General features: G+C 51.7%; 1 protein-coding gene across 4 annotated transcripts in view; it reads right to left on the reverse strand.

Moving 5' to 3' along the window:
- The window catches only part of TMEM181 (transmembrane protein 181), a 70833-nt gene that overhangs the window by 25103 nt on the left and 21994 nt on the right, over positions 1-23736 (reverse strand). For all 4 annotated transcript variants that reach the window (XM_044243044.1, XM_044243024.1, XM_044243017.1 and 1 more), the window contains exons 2-6: positions 14529-14632; positions 7730-7785; positions 5888-5978; positions 4573-4694; positions 1375-1485 (exon numbers count right to left, since the gene is read on the reverse strand). In XM_044243044.1, the coding sequence (XP_044098979.1) occupies positions 1375-1485; positions 4573-4694; positions 5888-5978; positions 7730-7785; positions 14529-14632 (484 nt within the window). The remainder of the gene's footprint in view (positions 1-1374; positions 1486-4572; positions 4695-5887; positions 5979-7729; positions 7786-14528; positions 14633-23736) is intronic.

Below are 23736 nucleotides of genomic sequence, written 5' to 3' on the forward strand. Positions count from 1 at the left end.
CTCCAGAGCCACGTGAAGGAAAGGAAGAACCTCCGAGGGGCAGAGACAACATTTCTAAATACCCAGAGAGCTATCGCGTGGATAGAGAACAAGACTCATTTTGGGTGATCTAGAGACAACGTGAAAAAGAAGCAATCTGAACGTTCACAACGGGTGCCGTCTGCCGAGCGCTCCCATGAGCAGGCTTCGTGCGTGGTCCCACGCTCAGCCGACCTCCAGGGTCGGGGACCAAAGTGGGGACCGCAGGCACCTCCACGGAGGTGGGCGGGTGAGGCAGTGCACGTCCGCACACAGGAGAGGGCCCACACGTGGACACCGCTCGGTACAGGCGCCCATCAATCCGCACGGAAACCTGCAGGGCAATGTTCACTGCGGCAGCATTCATAAAAGCCCAAATGCCCACCAACCGATGAGTAGACACACAAAATGCAACCTCCCCACACCCTGACACGCTCAGCAAAGCAAACAGGGCTGACGCCCTCAAATTCACACCCGAACTTTGAAAATACTACATGTGATGAAAGAAGTCCATCACCAAAGACCACATATGGGATGAATCCGTTCACACAAAATGCCCAGAACAGGCAAATCCACAGAGACAAAGAGAAGGTGAGTGGCTTCTTAGCCCCTTGGGGGCCGAGGGAGGGACAAACGGGGAGCGACTGCTCTCTGGCTTCTTCCAGGGATGGGAGTTCCAGCTCAGTAAAGCGCCACGGTTCAAAAGGAACCCGTTACCAGCTGCACTGGGTCGGTGCGGATTTCTGAGGCATCTGGTTTACACACAAGGACACAGGCTCGACGACGGTGAGCTGCACATGACGGCACGGGCATCTAAACCAGCTTGACCCCATACTCCTTGTCACTCTGATGGTTATCCTGGGACACGAGCGAGCGGAAGGAAAAAAAGAGGCTGGATTCACTGAGACAGAGGACAGCAATGTCTCACAGTGACAGCTGCACTGGGCTGGCCATATGACAGCAGAGCCCACGTGCCACCAGAGATGGGGCCCGAGGGCAGCTCACAGGCAGCTCACAGGTGGCTCACAGGCACAGCGAAGGGGGTCCCGCCTTGTTCTTCTTTCACCAGGAGGGTTCACCGAATAACTCTTACTGACCTTCCAATGGGAAAGCTACTCTATTCTAAATCTCGGAACATCACAAGGGGTTTCCAAGTTCATGCTGTTTCCTTAAGCTCCACTTGGTTCCATGTACTTGAGAAATTATGGTTGCCCTATAGTTTTTAAAAACTGTACACATCTTCCACTGTCCAAAATAACATGATTTCAACGCTGAGATTTATTTCACTCATTTGACAGAAGAATGGGAGCAAAACAAACAAGCCACAGAAACACTGAGGTCAGCTGGCACACTTACCGTAAAGTTCATTTCCTTGATGGGTAGCTTCAGGTGTTCAAATCCCACAATCACGGTATACTGCGTGTAGTTCAAGTAGCCGAGGTGAGCCACAATAATTTCTGCACACTTCTGCAAAGACGCAAGGTAGAGCTGTGTCTTTAAAGCAAGCAAGACTGGCTCCCCCACCAACTGACCCATGAAGTAACACATTTCAACAACAGATGAGCAGAACTAACCATCGCCAAGGAACTCGCCAGAGCCCAGAAAAATTCTGATGCCAGCCAAAAAAGAATTCTTAGAAAGAAAAAACCAAATGGGTATTTTTGGAAACAAATAATAGATGATTTGCAATCATTAGAATCTTTCTACTTTGGGCGATTCAAAGTAACGTCACCTACATAAAAAAGTTAACAACGCCACACAAACCTGACACTCGCACACGTGCACTAGTGGGGGTGGGGGGAGCGTAGGCGAAGACACAACAAGTCAGACCCCCGAGCCTCACTGTCCTCCCCACTCACTTCCACAGCTGCTGTACCATATACAGAGTGACGGCCTGGCCCCCTCCCCTAGTGCCTGCCCTTCCCCACGCGGAGCTCCAGGCCCACACCCAAGGCAAAGGCTGCAGGAGCAATGGCTAGTGTGATTACACGGGTGTGTCACTGCCTGCCCAAAGCCCCGGTCTCCTGTCTTGGGCAGTTAGGAGCCAGGTCCTCTCTGCTTCCGTGTGGCCAGGCAGCCAGTGACCTGGGTGCAGCCACGCGGCCTAGCACACCCCTCAGAAGGCCTCCCCCGGTCTGACAGAGCAGTCTCTGGGTGGCGCCCGTGTGAGCCACAGCTGTGAACAGGGCAGTCACCCCTACCGTGGATCAAAGGCTCCCCAAGCCTCAAATGTCTGAGGTCAGGTAGGAAAACAGATCTGGTGTTTGCAGGAAGCCTTAAAAAGATAAGCGGACGATCGGCAGGCAGGGGTGCCGACCTAAGGGCCAGGGAAAAAGTCAGAAGTGGTTAGTGTGCGTGTTGCCCCTGGTCTCTGCAAAACCAAATTCGTTCCTGACAGGTCACAGGAGGTCACGTGGGGACAGAGGTAGCTAAGTACTGAGCAGTACTTAGTACTCAGTGAATGATCTGTGCTACACAGGCGGCCACTTCTTACAAGCCTGGACTTTGAGAGGATCGCCTGAATTAATGAAACAGTTACAGCTCAGCCTGCAAGTACCTTCCAGTCTCTAAGAACTATGGTGAGACCACCTGACGGTGTGGGATTCTCCGCTCGAGCCACGGTCTGCGTACCGATCACAATCTACCCCTGCAAATCCTTGGAGAGAACGCAGCACGGTCGCCCGCCTGTCGCAGACCACTTGCTACCCGAGGTGCCAAGCTAGGATAAAAGGTGGTCAGCAGTTCCAGAACAAAAAAAACCCCACCTTGTTTTAAGTCAGGGCAGTGGTCCTGGGAGGGCTGGGGAGGAGCCTACACAGAGAGAGCAGGAGAGAGAAGACCCAAGGGGGACACAGTAGGAACTGAGGGAACGGGGAGACACCACAGCGAGCCACCAAGGGCCACTCTCGAGGTGCACAGTGTGGGAAGCACTGCCAAGAAGCGACAGGGAAGACAAGCAACCTCGCGGGCAGCCTGGCTGTTCCAAGTACAGGCCTCAGACATGGTGACCAAGTCGTCCTCGTTGGCCTGAGACTTGCCGCGGTTAGAAGAGAAAGTCCCCCATCCTGGGAAACTCCTTGGTCCTCACAAACCAGCAGGATTAGTGACATCAGCCTTAAGATCAAGTCACCGACCTCCGGTTCATCATCCCCCACCCGGTGCGAGCAGGAGCAAAGCCAGGGGCGGAAGCTGGACTCCCACCAGCCTGGGGGTGGAGGCGAAGCCTCGCCTGTGCGTGGTCCTTCCAGACCCTGCACCCATCGTCGCATCCATCGTCCCTCCTTTTGTCGCAGCAGAACTGACCCAGCACTGACTGTACAGACAGGCGGGTACTCGGCCCCCGCACTGGGCACTGCAGGGTCCCACAACCGGTGTCTGACTTGATCCTCGCCACTCTACGAGGATGGTCAGGGAAGGGCGTAGCCCCAGTGTACAGATGAGGACAACGTGTTTGAGAGGCTGGCCCAGCCCTCCTCCCATGGGTAAAGATGGAGGCAGAGCGAGAGGCTGGTCCTTTGTGCTGCTTCCCGAGCAACACCTGCCCAGGCCTCCGAGGCAGACCAGGTCACGGAGCAGCCGCCTGGGGACCTTCAAGCCGATGCCCGCAGGGAGAGACCGCGGATGGGGCCATCGTGCAGCAGGAACCCTCCCCCACCCGATCCCCTCCTGCCGGGACACGCAGGCCTGCGGTTCTGAACCAGGCGGCACGTGGCTGCCAAGGGCACAAGCTCTAAAAGACAAAAGCGTGGGCTGAAACCCCGGCCCCTGCTCGCCATGTGTGTCACCCTGGGCAAGCGCTCTGATCTGAGCCTCAGTTTCCTCTTATGTACAACGGGGCTCCGGTAACAGGGCCTGCCCTGTGGGACTGCGCTGGGGACCGAGGGAGACCTGGATGGACGGGAAGCCTGGCATGAGGCCTGTCAGGGCAACCGCTTGCCTAACCCCCCAGTCTACACATTCTCCTTCCTGATGTTCCTTGTGCTCGCCATGCGCCCCCACCACCCGCTTCGTCCCACGGGGCCTCCCTGCTCTACCCGGAGCAGTCCCACTTCTGACTCTTGGGACGCTGACAGAACATGGCACCAAGAAAATCAAAAGTGCGGGTTCCTTTCTTGCTTTGGACCACCAGGTTTCCTATCGCACAACCACACGCGACACCCTGAAGTAGACACTCAAACAAGGAGGCCACTCTCCCTTCGAGGCCCGGGCCTCAGCCCCCACAGATGCCCCAGAGCAGGAAACCCGAAGCCCTGACCAGAATGACCACAGCATAGCAGCAGACCTTCAGGGCGACAAGCAACCTGTGACAGCCATCCTAGACACATCAGGCTCTACGCACACACTGAAAACAGGTATCGTGTATGTGTGTGCGTGTGTGTGGGTGGGAGAGAGAGAATGTGTGTATGTCTGTAAGAACTGAGAAGGAGATCGGTGTAGAAAGCGACATGAGTGTCACCTCACCATCACTGCTATGACTGGATTCGTTTACTTAGGAAAGCAGACGTGTAACAGGGTAGCGCGACGAGTAACCGTTGACCGTTCGAACACACTCACCCCTGCACAGGTGAGGGTCCTTGTCCGATTGTGAACTTTGTTATGAATGAACATGGTGGTTCCATCTTGAGCTACACCGTCGACTTTAACAGTCATGAGGAAGCTTGTCTGAATTGATGTTTCTACAAAAGAAAGAAATTCCGTGTCAGAGACCACATCAGGCACATCACACTTGCCAAGGTGAGGGCCCAGAAGGGTCCTTCAACCACCTCAGCCTCAGCACATGTGAAAACCTCACACTTGTCTGTAAAGAAAAGCCCTTCTGTCAGGTTCTACATCCAACCTGTTACCTAGGGGCCTAAGTAAAAACCTACAGTACGGGTCCACCCATTTGGTTCATAAAAGGGCAAGCATTTCAAGGCTAATGGAATTTTATTTTTTCATTTCCCACATAGATTTCTAACTTAACTTTATACTAAAATAAAATTAATTTCTTACTTTTCTGATGACATATTTTATTTTTCTGTTTTTATACCCTTTGTTTAAAAAAAATCAGAGAGCAAAAAAGTACGAAGATACCATTAAACACAGTCCCACCACCTAGATATAACCATAATTAACACGTCATATCCATCCTTCCAGAGCCTTTTCTAGGCGCACAAATATACACTGATACCAAATTTATTTATGTTTTTTTAAAGGGGGTTAATTTTTTTGTAATATACATTTTTCTCCACTTAACCTGCAGTGGTCATGGGGTTATCTTTTCAAATTCCTTCTCAGCCAAAGTGCCTCATCTGACTCTCAGAACATGGGAGATAACGTGGGTGACCACGTCCTTGGCTCCCCCTGGGCGGCCCATAACTCCAGACGAGCAGACCCGAGGCTTCAGAGATGCAGACGCAGCAGGGCACGTGCCTCAGCCTCGGCAGCCCCCGGATACTGAGGCCAGCTCCTCCTCGGCTGTGGGGCGGTCGGGTGCACGGCAGGATGGCCGGCACCCTCTAGATCCTAGCAGCACCCTCTGCCCCAGGGTGACAACTGCCACGTGTCCTTGGGGGACAGAACCATCATCTCGGGGCAACAGAACTGAAGCATCTCCCAGAGCCCACGGACAAAGCTGCCACAGCAGGGGCAACACAGCGCAGCCACGGAGCTAAGCTGACCAGCGCTCGCTGAGCGCTGCATCGTGACTTTTTCTGGAAGACACTGGCAGACACGTAAGGGGCTCCCAATTTGTTGCTGTTATAAAGAATAATGAGAGTCCTTGTGATCCATCTTTGAGCACCTGTTCAAAGGGTTTAAAGCTCTCTCAATCTTTAAAATATGGTGCTTGGTACAAAGAAACACGATTCCGCAATGCCAGGCTTCCTACCTTTTGACTGATCCAGCTCCACAACACATGTCAGCCACAGCTGCTGATTATAGGTAGACAGCGGATTTGAAAGGATTTGAATTGGCTTCAGCTAAGGCAAGAAGAAAAAAGAGTTAAATAATCCATATGACCTTTTCATTAAGTCTACCGAATACCTCATCTTAACGTACAAAATGTACATTTAGTTAAAAAAGGTTTGTGGAAGCTCTGAAACAGAAACATGTAGTTTTCCTTTAGACAAGATAAGTAAAATTCTGCCTTCCAGAAAAAGAAAAGACTAATTTCCTATTGGAGTGCCCTCTGTCTCATGAAAACCTCTAAGCAGGCGATGTCCACTGCCTGTAACCTTGGGATCATATACCTACTTAAATAGCAAGAAAAAGCCATCCTGGAGGGAAAAAAAATTAAAAGTGGATAGGATACGATGTATCATAAGATAATAAATAACACCAAGGATAGATCTTCATATTCACAGGAATCATTTCCTTGGTTCCAACATGCCAGATAGTCACTGTCTGAGGTCTATTGTTTTCTGCTTTAGGAAAGTCTTAATGTCCCTGGAGAGAAAAATTAGAGGAGACCCCACTGCCAATGACGCTTCTGTGCTGTGCGCTGAAAACCATTACTACTGGCTCCTAGCAGCCATGGGAGACAGAGGACATTGCTTAAGGAGCCACCCATGGTTCCAAAGAAATGTATTATTTGAATGCACAGTGTTTGAACATAAATACGTAGTATCTGTGTTTTGGAACTGACAGAAACGCCCTGTGACTGAAGGCTTGCCCGAAGCCATGAGCATTGAAACCCACCAGAGGGTGGCCTATCATCTTTCAAAAGCGAGCGTGATCTTTCAGGAGCAAGTCAGTTTGGTGGGACGGCTGCTGTTTATAGTGTCCCCCGCCCCCCAAAAAAAGGGACTTACATCCTGAGAGAAAGAAATTTTGAAAGACCTAACTATGTTCAGGAAACCCTGGTAAGAGCACCTCTTCAAATCAGGTCCTCAGGGCAAGAGGTAAAGAAAATCAAAAAACGCAAATATCAGTGGGCTATCCAGAGGGTCCTTTCCAACTAGCAAGAGTAAGAGGAATCAAAGGTAAGTTTTAGGACATTTTTCTTCTTTTGCTTAATTATAAGAGTGAAAACCTACCAGAGAGCTAGGATAAGGGAGATGGGAGGGATGTTGGGGATCAATGAGATTTCAACATTCTGGTGCCATGAGAATGTGGGACAACCTGCATTCAGTTTCTAGATCAAGATACCATGTCTGGTCTGCAGCAAAAAAAGGGTTTAGTTGTTGCGCTCTCACAATTAGCATTTGTTAAAGATTACTGAAACTCTCCCATTGGAAGGACCTTTGTTTTTCTCTAAAGATGGTGAAGAATTGACCACATTTAAGAAAGGAAAGAGGATTTTTTTCATTTAAACTGAGTTCTTGCAGGAATACCAATCATCGGAAAGACCTGCTCCTGTTAGAAACCCCACATGGAGACCCGCATTAACTAGCGTAAACAGTAAGAAACAGATGCCCGCAGGAGCACTGCCGGAACGTACAGCCTAGGAAGACATGTGGGCATGAGGACTCAGGGTGAGCCAACCGGCACTTGGAAAGCAACTGCCGCTCCCTGGGCAGACAGCAGCATCTGCTCTAGCGCGGAGCTACTGCCTCAGGAGGGAACATCCTTCTAGCAAACAAGAGCTCAGAGGCCAGCAGCTGACAGCAGAGTGAGCATGCGTACTGCGGAAGAAGCAAGCTGCACGGCAAGGGTGGCGCGTCCCCGGGACCCACTGAGCGACCTGAAAGTTTATCGGGCCCTGCCAGCTGCCCCTGCGACCCAGTCTTACCTTTTTACTATTATTTAGTGAAAAATTGGCTGCAGAAGTCTGGATTACTTTGGGTCCTAAAAGTGCAACAGAAAATGAGAAAAGTAGGTTATACTTACATTGATAATGAATTTATTGATTGTTTTTCAAATGCCAAGAAAATGCTCACACATTATGTAGAGGCGGTCTTATTCTCCGGGTCTGTCCTTAGGGGACATGTAAACACACAGACACACAACACCCACCCTGCTGCACCTCATGCCTTCCCGACGCAGGTGGACAGTCTGACCACCACACACTAGGTAGGATTCCTACAGGATCTAGCTAGGCCCAAACCTCTGCTTTCAAGAGTGCTCGCTTGGTAGTGCTCAGATCCAAGAAATTATTGTGATACAGACATGGTCTGTATATTTTGTAACGTAGAAAGATTCCTGCTAAAAAATTAAGACACATTCATCTGTTCATCCAATTAATCCAGTCTTCCAAAAATATTTATTAAGCTTAGGATGTAAAATATATGAATGTATACTCAATGTAGATTCCTGAAACAGCAGATATATAAGCTTAACGGATGAAATTTTTCAGAGCTTCGGCCTCAAAGGAAAGCAGCGTGAAGCAGATTTTAATTGAATTTATTTCATTCTACAATCACTCTCAGCTGCGAGGCTAGTTTTCCGGGCTGCCTCAGTGACTGAGGATCCTCCATCTCGAGGAGGTGCGCGAGTATCACAGGAGTCTGTATCTGGTTCGCAACCAATGCAGTGACGTGTGTCAGGGACGCGCTCCTGAACGCGGAGGAGGCTGCCTCTGTGTGGGGAGGAGGCCGGCAGCCCCAGCGAGGCCTGTTCTGACAGAGTCACAATCCGACAAAACCCTGCTCCAGGAAATAAGGCAGTCTGCTTTCTCAGAAAGAATGAAGAACTGGGAGTCCGAAAAGTCTAGACTCTAGTCTTAGCCTACTTGGCCTTCTGAGTCTCAGTTTTCACATCTGCAAAACAAGGGTGACTGGCCCCGTGGTCGCTAAGGCGCTCCTAATTATGAAATACTAACGACGTCATTCCCAGAGGACTCAGACAGTGATTCTTGTCAACCTGACTGGGTCCTGGGTGCCCAGAGAGATGGCTAAAGGGGATCCCGCCGCGTCTGTGGGGGGTTTCTGGATGAGATTCACATTTGAATCAGGGGACGGAGGAAAGCAGACGTCCCTGCACCGTGAGGGGGCCTCATCCGGATGGCTAAAGGCCGGAATAGGGCAAAAGGCTCAGTAAGGGAGACTCTGCTCTGAGCCCGGGCTTGTGCTCGGTCTTCAAGCTGGCCCGTCGCTACTCAGCTGCTTCCAGACACAGACTGGACCTTACCTGGCTCTCCTGAGCCTCTAGCTTGGCGATTACAGATCTTGGAATTTCTCAGCCTCCATAATCATGTGAGCCAGTTCGTTATAATAAATCTCTCTTCCCCTCCACCATTGCCCCTCCCTCCCTCTCTTTCTGTGTGTATATATGTGTGTGTGTGTGTGTGTATACATACATACATATATGCCTCCAATTCAATTTTGTAAGAGAACCCTAATACAGAATTTGGTACGGAGAGTGGTTATAGAGGAAGAGTTCTTTTTTTTTCTTTGATTTTACTTATTTTATTTGAGAGAGAGAGGGAGAGAATGAGTAATAAGGAGGGGCAGAAGTGGGGGGTAAGAGAGAGAAGCAGGCTCCCCACTGAGCAGGAAGCCCGATGTAGGACTCAATCCCAGGACCTGAAAATTGTGACCTGAGCCCAAAGCAGTCGCTTAACCGATTGAGCCACCCAGGTGCCCTGAGGAAGAGTTTTTTCATACTGATTCTCGGGTTTCTGAAAGTGGTTCTCTAATCTGACCAGGTGTAAAGATGGTAATGACTCCACGCCCAGCAGTAGAGACAGCACTGGGACGGTTTGTGAAAATATGCATGGACTCCTGATCAACTACTTACGAGAAGAAGCTAAGTGACTATTTGTGATTCTTTAGAATATTTTTGGACAACAAACAGAATGAGGTAGGTTGACTGGTTGTTCCTAGTGTCCCGGGACAAAGTGACAGAAGAAAAGGTGAGCTCTGGGGTTTGAATTCCCAGCTCCAGTGCTACACAAATAATCTGACAGCTTCTGTGCGCCCAGGCGGAAGGCTTTATTGCCTGTAGCCACAAGGCTGTGTGCTGTGTTCCACGCCCAGAATCTCAGCCTGCAGCTGGCTGAATTACTCCACAAGCTGCACACCAGCCTCACAGGCTGCCTCACTGTTCAATGGAGGCCACTGGCTGGGAACAGGGAGATCCTGGTCTGGGGACAGCAGAAAGACCCCGATGAAGACGGGGGCACCGAGCTGCCGAATTTCAATGGGTCATCTTTGACACTGGAGGAGTTCTCCCCATTCGCAGCAGAAGCAGCCCTTCCACCTCCCCTGCCTTCCCCAAGACAGACAGACTCCCTTGACGGCCCCGCAAGACAATGACGATTCTGCTCAGCAACCTGCCCTCTCTGACTCTAAAACCGTAACTAGACTTGAGTTCCAGCAGGGCCCCAAAGGTGAGGTACGAAGTATGGCCCATGAGGAGATACACTACATATGCTCCCAAAGAACTCCGCGAGTCTTCTGATTTACACCGAGAGAAATCCGGGGAGCATGTATGCGAACGAACACGAGGCTGGGAAAATGGCGGCAGGAACATGAAGTTGGATCGGTCTGGATTTACGGATGCAGGCCCCCCAAGGAGAGGTTCTGCATTGCAAACTGGAGCTCAGGGAGTTAGGAAGGACTCTAACAGTTTGGTTGGTTGGTTAAAAACCAACAAAAGGTGGTCCCCAGTAAGCAAATCAGAAATGTCACACCTGCCTTGGTTTAATGGAGAGGAAGGAATTCAGAGGCTTAGGGAAATGAGAACATTGGGGCAGATTTGTCATTTAAGACCTGCCGGGAGACTTCAGGACACAGAGATTTCACCACCACTATAAGGAATAAATTTGTCGGGGGTGGGGGGGGGTCCCATCACCATTAAAGAGCTCTATGAGTGCCCTGCTCTGTGAACCAGATCTTACAGTAGGAACCGTGGTCGCTGAACTGGGGAAGCCTAGAGCAATGGGAATGACTGGGAGCGGGGAGCCAAGCAGCGGCGCTCACCCACCCAAAGCGAGGTGGGCGTGGTCACTGTAATGGACAGGACAGTGGAGCAGCAATCAGAGGAGTCAGGCTGGCACAGACCGATGGGGCTGGCTAGTTGATTATGGTGTTCCTAGAAGTAAAATCTGCAGAAAGCCTACTAAAGTTGGACTTGATCTGTGTAAGCAGAAAAGTCTAAGTCAAGTGAACAAAGTCTAACCTGAATCATAAAAACACTCTGAAAAACAGTCTGAGGGGTTTGAAGTGGCGGGGGGGTGGGAGGTTGGGGTACCAGGTGGTGGGTATTATAGAGGGCACAGCTTGCATGGAGCACTGGGTGTGGTGAAAAAATAATGAATACTGTTTTTCTGAAAATAAATAAATTGGGGGAAAAAAAAGATAAATAAATAAATAAAAAATAAACCAAAAAAAAACAGAGAGTCATAGCTCCGCAGTAGTTTCCAGAGTTGAACCACTATGCAGACCCAAATCTCCAGAAGACTGGATCCCACTAAGAAAGCACCCCAGTACTCGGCCAAAAATGTAGATTGCTAAATCACTCTCCCAAAGGAACCTTTAGCTTTTTGGCCAAGATAACGGCACACTGGGGAAAAGGAAATACATGTTGGGCTCCCCTGGACACTGGCTCTGAACGGACTCCAATTGCAGGAAACCCCAAACATCAGTGTGGTCCACCAGTCAGAGGAGCGACTTATGGAGGTCAAGTCATCAATGGGGCTTTAGCTCAGGCATGTGTCACAATGGGCCCAGTCGGTCCCTGATCCCATCCTATGGCTGACTCCCTAGTTCCAGAAGGCATAATTGCAACAGATATACTCAGCAGCTGGCAGAATCCCCATACTGGTTCCCTGCCTTGTGGAGTGAGGGCTGTTCTGGCAGGAAAGGCCAACTGGAAGTCACCAGGACAGCCTCTACCTACAAAAATACAATCAAAACCAGTGTCACATTCCTAGACTGCAGATATCAGTGTTCCCATCAAGGGCGTGAAAGATTTCTATCACCCCCAATCATGTTGCCTATATGGCCAGGGCAGAGGGTAGGTGGCTCTTGGAGAGGACAGTGGAACACCATCAGCTGAACCAGCCGATGATTCCAACTGCCACTGCTGTACCCGCATGAACAAAGTCACACATCCTCTGGCATTCGCTCCGGCAAATACTGTTCTCTTTGTCCCTGAAAACAAGGCTCACCAGAAGCCAGGCCAGCAATACACCTTCACTTCCCTGTCCTGCCCCAAAGGTTTGTAACTCCCAGCTACACAGCACAGCTTGCACAGATCTTGGCCATCCCTCCTTGCCACAAGCCACCGTGCTGGTCCCTCTCATCGTGACATTATGCCGACCAGATCTGGTGAGTAAGAAGTAGCAAACTACCCTAAACTCACCGGTAAGACACTTGCATGTCAGCAGACAGGAAGTAAATCTGGTTAAAAGGCAGGGGCCTTCTACTTTAGTGAAATTTCCAGGGTCCCCTGGTAGGCACCACAGAGAACTATCCCTTCTAAGGCAAGAGATAAACTGCTGTGTTTGGCTCCCCTACAATGAAAACAGAGGCATGATGCCTGGCAGGCCTCGCCTCTGTGCGTTTTAGAGGCAACATGTTCCTTGTCTGGGTGTGACACTTTGGCCTATTTATCTAGTGACCCACAAAGGTGCAAGTTTTGATGGGGCCCAGAACAAGAGAAGGCTTCCCAGCAGGTCCAGGCTGCGGTGCAGGCTGCCTACGCAGGTGCCGTACGATCCGGCAGACACAGAGGTGTCTGAAATGGCAGGAGAAGACAGGGATGCTGCTCAGAGCCCTCAGCAGGGCCCCACGGCTGAGTCTTCGTGCGGACCCTTGAGACTCTGGAGCAAAGCCTTGCCCTCCTCACATATGTTCTCCTTCTGAGACACAGCTCTTGGCTTGCTGCTGGGCCTCAGCAGAGACTAAATACGTACCCACAGGCCCCCAAGCTACCATGAGACCCACACTGTCCAAGGTGAGTTGAGCACACATGGCAGCACTCCAACATCAAATGGAAATGGTACCATCCGCGCAGGCCTGAGCAGGCCCTGAAGGCACAGAAAAGTCTCTCTCTCTATTGGTACCACATATATCCTATTGGTGTTTTTCTCTGAAGAACCCGAATATCAGTACTCATTGGGAAGAAGGAAAGGGATGTGGGAAACCTGACCTCGTTTTTCTGATCTCAGCTGGGGTGCATCACTTCACTTCTGCAAGAAGTGGAAAAGGCTGCGTATAATCACGGGACGCTGCAGCAGACACTGGCTTAGGGACGGAAACAAGAACTGGCTGAGGTCCCGTGAGATTCCAGTCGCGAGCCTGTCAATGCCTGTCCTACCCATCCTCAAAGGACAGTTAGGAAAACTGAGTAAGGTGACTGCTATGTCCTGCGCCAGGATTAACGTAACTTATCCCTTGGTGACGTCACGGGAAGGAAAAGAGAAAGTGGCTCCAGCAGCTGTTCTCGCCATGATGTGGCTCATCAGCCGGCAAACGGCACCTACACGGCGACCCTCACGCCCAGCTCCTGGGGGCCGGTCACCAGTCCCAGGCCAGTGGGGGTTCAGAAGCTCGCCTTCGGAGGCACAACTGCCTCTGAGACAGGCCAAGCCTCATGTCGTTCACGACTTAACATGAAACACCATACTTAAATAAACACCGACTTAACATGAAACACCATACTTAAATAAACACCTACCCGAAGGGGCGCCTGGGTGGCTCAGTGGGTTAAAGCCTCTGCCTCCAGCTCAGGTCATGATCCCAGGGTCCTGGGATCGAGCCCCGCATCGGGCTCTCTGCTCAGCAGGGAGCCTGCTTTCCCCCTCTCTGCCTGCCTGCCTCTCTGCCTACTTGTAATCTCTGTCAAATACATAAATAAAATCTTTAAAAAAAAACAAAAACAAAAAACACCTACCCGAAATCACGCCCACTAAACAGGATACTTAAAAGGGCAAGAAGAAACAGCCGAGGCAGGTCCTGGGCTCCTAGCCCCTGGATAGGGCTGAAGAGACCGGGTTGCTGGGAGCCTTACAAGAACGGGCCGGCTCCTCTCGTTCTGCTTTCCATCAGTGTGAAATGAGGTTGGACTGGACCATTTCAAAGGCATTTTGGAAGCTAAAATCATATGGTGTGGCTCTTCCCCTCAAACTGCGTGCCATGGAAGCCCGGGGCACCGGGGCCCGGAGCACAAGGCCAAAGCCAACCTGCAGGCTCCCTCTTGCCAAGAGTTCAGGGCGACACCAGATCCGCTTCCCGGCTCCCCTTGGTTACCCCAGCCCCATGTTCATGGCTGTCTCATGCTGGCCTCCTCCAAGAATGTGCTGCACTGGACCGTTTACTGGGCTGGGCCCCCACCAGTCACATGTTCTGGACACCCCAGCACCCAGCGGGTCCTGAGCACACCAGCGTCGACAGAAATGTCTGACTGTCCAAAAAACGGTGCGCGGTCTAGGCCACCAGGTGCTGCCAAGCTGAACTCCAGCCCTGGCTGCTACAAGGGGCGGGATCCGGGTCACCCCCTGCCCAGCAGGTTCAGAATGAAGTGATGCATCACCCTCCAGCCAGGGGCCCTTAGCAGCGGACAGGGGTGGGTATAGGTTGGCCGGGCCAAAAGCCACTTGCCAGGGTGACTGGAAGTGATACAATGGACCAGGAACCGCACCTTACCTCTGATCCCAACGAAGACGGTCAAGCCAAAACAGACGAAGAAGACGACAAACACGAGGACAAAGTGGCGCTTGGACAGCGTGTAGAGCCGCATGGGTGCCAGCCTGCAGAGAAGTCGGGGGTAAGGGGAGGTGAGAAGGGGGGCTAAGTCCACAGGAGCCCCCAGCAACACCCCAGACTACATCAGGCCCCCCTCCCAGAAGCGGAGCTACTCGAAGCCCGGGTGACCTGCCTGACAAAGCTGCCTGCGTCACCTCAGGGCCCACTGCAGGGTGGGCGACTGGCCGGCACGTCAGGACACCCCGTCCTGCAGGTGGCCGGCCAGACCCACTCCCCATGGCATGGCAGTGTGCTGAGGCGTCGGTGTCCATGACAGTGTGTTTCATTCACCAGGCCACACGTGCGGCGGCCGGACCCCCTCCACTGGCGCCCACCTCCAGTGGCCAGAGCAGAGCCTAAGGGCAAGGGCGAGGGCGACCCCGAACCACTCCAGCCAACACGCGGAGCTGGGAGCCAGCGCCATCAAGCCCAGACCGGGAACTGCGTGTGCCACCAGCTGGTCCTTGGGGTGGCCCGCAACGTGGCTTCCCCACCTGGGGCTCCTCACCACCCCTCAGCTGCATCGGCCCTCCAGGTGAAGCTCGGCCTGACTCTGGCTCTGGGGTCTGGGCTCTGGTTCTGATGCCACTGAGCAAGCTGCCCGCACTCCTCGGTGACTTACACCAGGGGGCAGGGCACCAGAGCGGGTCCGTCCCAACACTCCGCCACAAGTCAGGAGGTCCCCGCCTATTCACCCCTACTTTGTCCTCTGCTCAGAAGAAAATGGCAGTGGGGGAGGGATCTGTTCTCTTCTAGAATTCCCCACCTGAGCTGTCAGTAAACAAAAGAAAAACCCATGAAAGACGAGACAATAAATGTCTGAGGCTTGGCGGGCCACACGGAGTCCGTCGCCAGCCCTCGGTGCTGTCTCTACACTTAGCCCAGACGTCACGTACGCGCGGCGGTGTTTGCATGTGACCCCACCACAAAGAGATGGTGGGCCAGCTGTGGCCCCCAAATGGCCAACCCCTGCCCTATAACCTAAAGTGAAGACCAAAAAATCCAAAGAGATGAAACCGGGGTGGGGAGGGCGGTATTTTGCTTTGGTTTTTAGATTACTTCTATTCCCCGACCATTTCCTGGTGTTGCAAGCTGAGACAGAAGGAGGAACTCCTGCCTCAGGAACAGCACACACACCCCAGGACAGGGAAAACCAGGCTTAGCACTGAAACTGAGGGAAAGGTTATTTGCTTTTATGGTGCCTGGTGCACACGTACAACCTCTCCTTTACGTGGCTCGAGATTCCAGCTCCTGAGCAGGAAGTCAGCTGGTTGGTATTTCGGGGCAAAGGTTGGAGCCCATAAGCCACCTCTGCTCAGATGTGGCTTTGCAGATGACCAAGCCAGCTCCTTCCAACAGGACTCACCAGGCCTTTGGGTGAGTGAACTCCCCTGGTTCACAGAATGACGGCATGAGAGAAGGAATGAAGGAATGCATGCCTGTGTCATTTTCTTGGGGACGCAGGTCCAAAGGCCACACCACAAATGACCCTGCTATGCATGAGAAATGAGTAGCCTGACCCCGACTCCAATTTGGTACCCTAAAATTTTGTTTTGTTTTAAGATTTATTTATTTATTTATTTATTTGAGAGAGAGAGAAAGAGTGTGAGAGGGGACAGTGGGGAGCAGGGGGCAGAGGGCGGGAATCTTAAACACAGTCTTAGCCGAATGTGGAGCCTGACGCAGGGCTCAGTCTCACCACCCTGAGATCATGACCTGACCTGAAGTCACGAGCCAGACACTTAACTGACTGAGCCACCCAGGTGCCCCAGAACCCTAAAGATTTTAAGAGACCTGAAAGCATTAAAATAGTAGAACCAGAAAAGACCTCAGAGAGGAAGTCCAAGCCCTTCCTTCGACTTACACACGGGGACACTGAGGTCCAAGACTGTGGAACACTTGCCCAAGAAGTCACAGCTCTGCCCCTGGGGGTAACTGCCGGTCCCCAGGAAGGAGGCTGGGGGAGCAGGAAGAGCTAAGGGGACCCACCCCCATGACTGCACTTCTGGGGAAAGCCCCGGGGAGGCGGGGCTGGAGTCAGAACAAGGTCCTCTTTGTCACTGCGCTGCTGTCTGCAGGTGTTGAGGCCAAGAATGCAGTTCCTCTGCGCAGTCTGCAGAAGAGAGAGCGCAGGCATTTTCACTTCGAAAAAACCCAGCATGACGCTGACTGGACTAGACGTTAGGAAAGGCAGCTAAAGTCTATAGTTCACAGGACTACACCCACATCGTTCTCTTAGTTTTGATAAACGTGCCACCGTGCCGAGATGCCAGCATGAGGGGAAGCTGGCTGATGGGTGTGCAGACCCTCTGTACTCTCTCTGCCAGTCTCCTTGTAAATCTCAAGTTATTTTAAAAATTACCCAGAATCATCTACAGCAGCCCGAGTCTGCTGCTCTCACGGCGACCTGCCCACCCCAGCCCAGGCAGGGGCTCTGAGGGGCACAGAGGGCTCCCAGCACAGGCAAGCGCCCAGAACAGGTAACTTGGAGGCAAAAAAAACCAGAGTAAAAATAATTATATTTAAATTTTGATTTTTTTTTTAGAAAGATTTTATTTATTTGACAGACACAGATCACAAGTAGGCAGAGAGGCAGGCAGGGGGTGGGGGGAAGCAGGCTCCCTGCTCAGCAGGGAGCCTGATGCGGGTCTCCATCCCAGGACCCTGGGATTATGACCTGAGCCAAAGGCACAGGCTTTAACCCACTGAGCCACCCAGGCACCCCTAAATTTTGATTTTTAAACACTATCATTAAAACATATTATCAATGACTTGGTAGGAAAGCAGTTATTTAGCATGAGAGGGAAGGGGAGGAAAGAAACCAGCCAGGCCCCCCAAGAGCACAAGGTCAAGTTCCTGCAGCACATGCCCACTGAGGGGCGCTGTGCCATTTCCCCTACCCCCTACTCCTGCCCCGGGGCTCAATACAAAGCTAGCACTTCCCTTTTTTAACAAATTATTTTACTGGGGCGCCTAGGTGGCTCAATGGGTTAAGCCTCTGCCTTCGGCTCAGATCATGATCCCAGGGTCCTGCAGGGAGGCTGCCCCCCCCACCTACTTGTGATCTCTCTCTCTCTCTCTGTTGAATAAATAAAATGTTTAAAAAAATTATTTTATTAACACACAATGTATTATTTGGCCCAGGGGTACAGGTCTATGAACCATCAGGCTTACACATTTCACAGCACTCACCATAGCACATACCCTCCCCAGTGTCCATAACCCAGCCACCCTCTCCCTCCCCTCCCACCCCCATCAACCCTGTTTATTTCATGAGATTGAGAGTCTCCTATGGTTTGTCTCCCAACCGACCCCATCTTGTTTCATTTTTTTCCTTCCCTACCCCCCACAACCCCTTATCCTGCCACTCAAATTCCTCGTATCAGAGATATCATACGATAATCACTTCCCTTTCTTAAAACTGCCACTTACATCCAGTTTATTACAGATTCTCCTGGTTCAGAAATGAGGCCTATTCAATGGAAAAAGGACAGAGAAAGCAAAAGAAGTCCCCTGCCCAAGGAAATGTCACTGGACACAACCACGTCCGTGAGCTCGGCTTGCTGGGCACCGCCTGGGCAGGGAGCCACATTTCTGTGTTTTCACCTTTGTGATGAGCAGTTAACCTTTCTAGGCTTCCTCAGCTGGGGGTCTGGGCTCCAGAGACCCCCTCCAGCCACAGGATGTCATGGGCCAGGGCTAGCACAAAGATAGCTCGGTTCCGCGCAACGGTTCCTCCCACCACGGCTCCTTCCACTCTCAACTTTATGTCTAAACACTTTGAAGCAGTTCGCCAAAACTCTAGAGACTTCCAAAACCTCGGGAATACGTTCCTATTCAAGACAAATCAGAGGTCTACACTGTTGTTCGGTCACAGCAGCGAATCGAGAGATGCCGACGTAAAGACATTGGTAGAGTCGAGCCCCGCCCCCACTGGGCCTGTCTCGCTTCACATCCCCTAGTCCCAGCTGCCCCACAGCTTCCTGCTCAAACCTCGATCCCAGTCATTTCTCTGCTTACCTCCCGCTTCACCTCCCACCTGAAAGAAACGCCAATGTGTTTCTAACGACCAAGCTAACCTAACCCGGCGGCCCAGGCCAGTCCCTGTGAGTAGACAGCCTGTACGCCCTCCGATCAGGCCACCAACAAAGGAATGCTCTGTAATGCTCAGAGGCAAGACTGTGATGCCCAAAAGGCACGGAGCCCACCCCAAAGAGCCCTCTGGCCCAGGAGCCTTCACCTAACATCCTGCCTGTCAACCTCCACTGGCACCCATCCCCTTCCGGAACCCACACTGTGTGGACTCTCCAACCCCGGGTGGTCTCCTGCTCCCTCCTTCAGGCCCCCTCCCACCTCCAAGAACTGTCCCCAAGCCCCTGTCTGCCCCGATTCTGTTCTGAGACAGTCTCCCAGGATGTTTTCACTCCGGAATCCACACCACTTTACGGTCAATAAGTTTAAACCTGAACCCATTAAAGCACAAAATAAGTGAAAAAGCTGCTTAACTGCCCATTTCCTGCCTCTATCCTTTCTCCAGCCCCACATCCTGGAACCTTGGGGTCACCTCTGAGGATGCTCGCCTCTCAGCAGTCCTGCGCCTGCAGCGGGCCAGGAGGAGAAGCGCCCTGCTTCCTAACTGCTCCTTCCCAGCACAGCCACTGCGCTGGGCTCCCAGACGCTGCCTCTGCCGTGCTGTGCCACCGCGGGCATGCGACCCCGCACCAGAAGCCTCTGGCTCCCCACGGCCACTCCATCAAGGTTCCAGATCCCTCCCTGGGATTCCTACCGTGCTGCAGGTACCTCCATGTGAGTCACCACCTCCCCACCCCCCGCCATCACAGCTGCCTCTGGGGTAGGCACCACCACTATGCGCATTTCCCAGATGTGAGCGCTCAGGCTGAGGCAGCGTTCAAACCCAAGCATCAGCATCCGGGGCTTAAATTCTGTTTCCCAACATGGTCAAGCTGGACTCCGGACCAGTCCTTGCAAACACTGCTCTCCTGATGGGAAATGCTCTCTCTTCTCACCACCAAACCATCGAAATCGGACTCACCAGGGCGCACCTGCATGTCCCACCTCCTCCAGACAGCTTTCCCACCCTTAGCTGCCTCTCGTATCTTTAACCTATTACAACAACACGGCCGAGCGCCTGAAGACAAAGTACCATCTATCTGTGTGGACGCCAGACACGGGGAAACACCCACACAACCTTCATTTGTTATCTCCCAAGTGTTCCCTCCAAGTGGCACAAGCTACTAGGGAGCAGGGAGAGGACTCCCCCTTTCTGCAAACAGCCTGGCCAAGTCAAGCACAAGGGCTAGACTAGAGGAATCTTCTCCCTGGATAATCACAGCAGGAAGGCCTCGAGCAGCACCCTGCCAGCACAGGACGGCTGTCCCTCCTTTTTCTCTTCTCAAGGGGACCCATATGCCAGTATTCACCTCCAGGCTGCATCTCTTCTCACATGCAGGCATTTAATACACATACTGGAAAATGCAGGCCTCGTGGGAGCCCCCAGGCCTTTGGAAGACCTTTCAAATGCAATGGAACAGACCATCCCCTTATTGTAGGCCTGGACTTTTTAGGTCCCTTCTAAATTAACCTCAATTTTGTGGGTGATTTAAAATATCACAGACATCTTTTCTAGATAAACTAAAAACACCTTTATTGAAAAGCCAGTCCCCCGATGCATAGCCATAATCCAATCACCGTCAACCATGTGGGCCCATCTCGCGCATACTTCTAACCAGTTCCCAAGGAACCGCTTCCAAGTTCCGTGAAGCCTGTGCAGCCATCCAGACCCACAACAAAAGCAGGAGAACCACCCTGCAGAGCTCAGTGCGGAAGGATGCCTGCACTGTCTTGCTGGGACACACCTGTACAGTGCTGCCCTTTGCCCTCTTCCCTTTCCAGCTCTCCCTCCCCAGTGACCTCCTCCTGCTTCAGGCTTTAGAGACAATGCAGGTGTGAACAATTCCACGTTCATAGTTCAGCCAAGCTGAGCCCCAGACGGACAGAAACGCCCACCTGACCCTCCCACTTGGATATCCAGTAGGCAGCTCTGAGTGTGATGCATCCAAAGACAGACTCCCGAGCTTCCGCTGACCCCGTTCTGCATTGTTCCCAGCCCCAGGAAGTGGCCACTCCAGCCTTCCAGGGGCTCAGGCCAAGGACTCAGTCGTCCTTTGACCTCTGACTTCTCCTCACTCCCCACATCGAATGCATCCACAAAGCCTCCCTTCTATAGGGAATCTCGGCCCATCCCAGCGCTCCAGTCACGCCCTGCCATGTTTCACTGGACTGCAGTGGCCTACCCTCATCTTCCTACTTCTGGCCTTGGCACCCACCCTCTGCTCTCCACACAGCTGTTCCGAAAGCCAGGTGCGTTTGCTCTCAGTCCAGAACTCTCTGGTGGCTTCCTTATCACCGCGAGTGACAGCCAAACACTTCATGACTCGCCTATGAACATGTTTATGGTATTTCTTTGAACACAACTCTCCCACTATAATCCCTTCATTCTAAAGAAAGAACAGGAGCCATGGCAGATGGAGGGATTTTCTCTGGGGCAGGGCAGAGGCACCACAGCTGTCTGCCGACTCCCCTCCCCAGCTCCTCTGCCAGGGAGACCAGCCTCGCTTTCCCAGCCCCGCTCCCCACCACAACGCAGAACCTAAGGGAAACCTGCCAGGCACCTCGAGAAAAGGTTTCCCTGCCTAGTGAAAGGATAGGTGAGAGGGAAGGGCCTCCTGTCTTCGGTGGGCACAACCGTGCAGGGAAGCGCTGAGTGGCTGCGGCCACATGACCCCTAAAAGGGTGGACACTGCAACAGGCCAGGACTGAGGACCAAAGATGGAAGCCACTTAGGCCACCAGGGACACGGAGTCACTGAATTAACCCACAGTTCATTAATTATGAATTAACCATAATTAATTAACCCTGTATTAGCTACTGAATTAATTAAGTAAGGGACAAGCTTACTTCAACTTGTGGACACCCCGTTGAGTAAGCCACTTCTCATGGGTATTCTATTGAAACCAAAAGCTTCCTCTTCAATACGCATACCAGAAAAAGAAAAACCACAATTAAAAATGAAACACAAGATACTAAGTCACACAGCTATAGAAACTTCCCAGTCCAAGGCATCTGCAACTGTCCTGTCACAGTGTGAGACAGTCACCAAGCATCTTAGTCACTAAGACCCTGGCCTTCCTAGTTCCGTCAATGATTGGTCACTGAGTACTTCTCCTCCTCTTGGCCCCCAGGCACCCATTATTCCTCACCCAGCCAAGGTCCTGCCTCCCCTGAGGCCATCCCCAATCACTCTGAGAAGGCAACTGTCCCCTCAAATGCAGGACAGGAGGCATATGCCCATTTCTGGATTTCAGTGTGGGTGACAACCGTTCACAGACTTCTACTCCTCTCCCGACCTGGAGCTCCCCTCTGGTCTTTCAGAGCCCAGTGCTGAGCCTTACAAATCGCAGGCCATTAACTCTAGATTCCTTAGTCCAAAGACTATTGATTCCTACCATTTTTATGCAAGCTTCCCTGGTTTTACTTTCATTTCCTCTATATTCTACTATTTTTCCTGCTACGATAGAGTACAGACACTGAATTGCAAACTTTAACTTTTTCTCCCACTGTTGTCTTTTCATGTTTTTATGGCCCTGGCCTTTGCACTCTGGGTCTGGGAACTGGCCAGAGCAGCTCCAAGCAAGTGCCTTCCCCGGCACACACCCTCAGGCAGGCCCCCGTTGGCCCACTGGAAGGCCAGTGTCACCATCAGGGCCGCCGAGCCTCCAGCACTGCTAGAGCCAACATTACTTTCCCACTAGACACATCCCCTCCCACGCAGGCCCCATAAGAGTTAATAAAACAGCACTAGAGACAAGCTGCGGGGGAGGCACCCGCTCAATGAGTCCCTTCATGGGCCTGAAGCAGAATGACCTGAAACGGACAGACTTGGCTGAGCAAAGAATGCGAGAAAACACCTCAGGGCGCTTTCAGCACTGTGGTTGGAGATGGACAGAATCTGCCTTTTGCAACCCTCCGTGACAGCCAGCACCTGCAGGAAGGCAGGAGGGAACAGCAGCCAGGAGGCCCAGGCACTTCTATAAATACATATTTTATCTGGCCTCATCAAGTCACGATACAGTAGGTAGGTAAGACTGAAAATATTTCTGTTATCACAGATTTTGCTACTTGTTCAACTTGTTCCCAGATTTCCCACTCTAGAACCAAAAAATTAGCATCTGGGCAGTGGGAAGGGACTTTCAATCTCTCGGTGCATTCTCATGTTTTAAGCAAAGATTTTGTTTTTCTTTCATAATCTGTATAAAAATAATCTCTTCTCCCATGGTCCAAAGCGCTGGCCTGGTGCCTGTAGCCTGGCTTCAGATCCTGGCTCCCTCACTCGTGAGGCAGACGACTGTGGGCAAGCTAGGTGACTCTCCCGGCCCCAGCATCCTCCTCTGTAAATCAGACACAAGCAGAATGCCCCCAGGGTTGTTGGGGGACATAGATGAAAGCATGATGAGCCCAGGACAGTAAGGTAAGCATACCGGAAGAACTCAGTCAGGTTCATTACGGTAGTAAGGTTGTGCGTTTCCCCCTCCCATTTTTTCTTAAAAAAAAAAAAAAAAAGTCTTCATCCTACCTGTATCTGAGGATCTACTATGTAGTATCTCCCCTCCTCCAGCTCCGAACTCACCCAACTGAAGAAAAGAGCAGTTGTGTCTCCCTAAGCACCTACTTGGGACAGCAAGGTGCTGTCCTGCAAGGCAGGTATTACCCACCCTTTGACATCCAGGAATATGGAGGCCCAGGGAGGCCTTTGCTGCTGAGGTCGCAGCTGGCAGGAGGTGCAGGTGGGGTCTGAACGCCCAAGAACAGAGGTGGAAAGGAGGCCCACCTCTTTCTCTCTCTCATTCTTTGGCTCCCTCGCCAAAATCTTCCCGTTTTAAACCTACCACTGAATGGGTTTTGAGAAGAAAAAACTCTAAGGCGAAGAACAGACTAAGAACGCTGAAATTCCAATCAGTGAAATATAGTGAATAGATCTGAATTCATCCAAATTTCAAACTTGAATATATTACAAACAACTTCATTACCT

This window comes from Neovison vison, chromosome 1, assembly GCF_020171115.1.
Source record: "Neovison vison isolate M4711 chromosome 1, ASM_NN_V1, whole genome shotgun sequence".
NCBI classification, from domain to species: Eukaryota; Metazoa; Chordata; class Mammalia; order Carnivora; family Mustelidae; genus Neogale; species Neogale vison.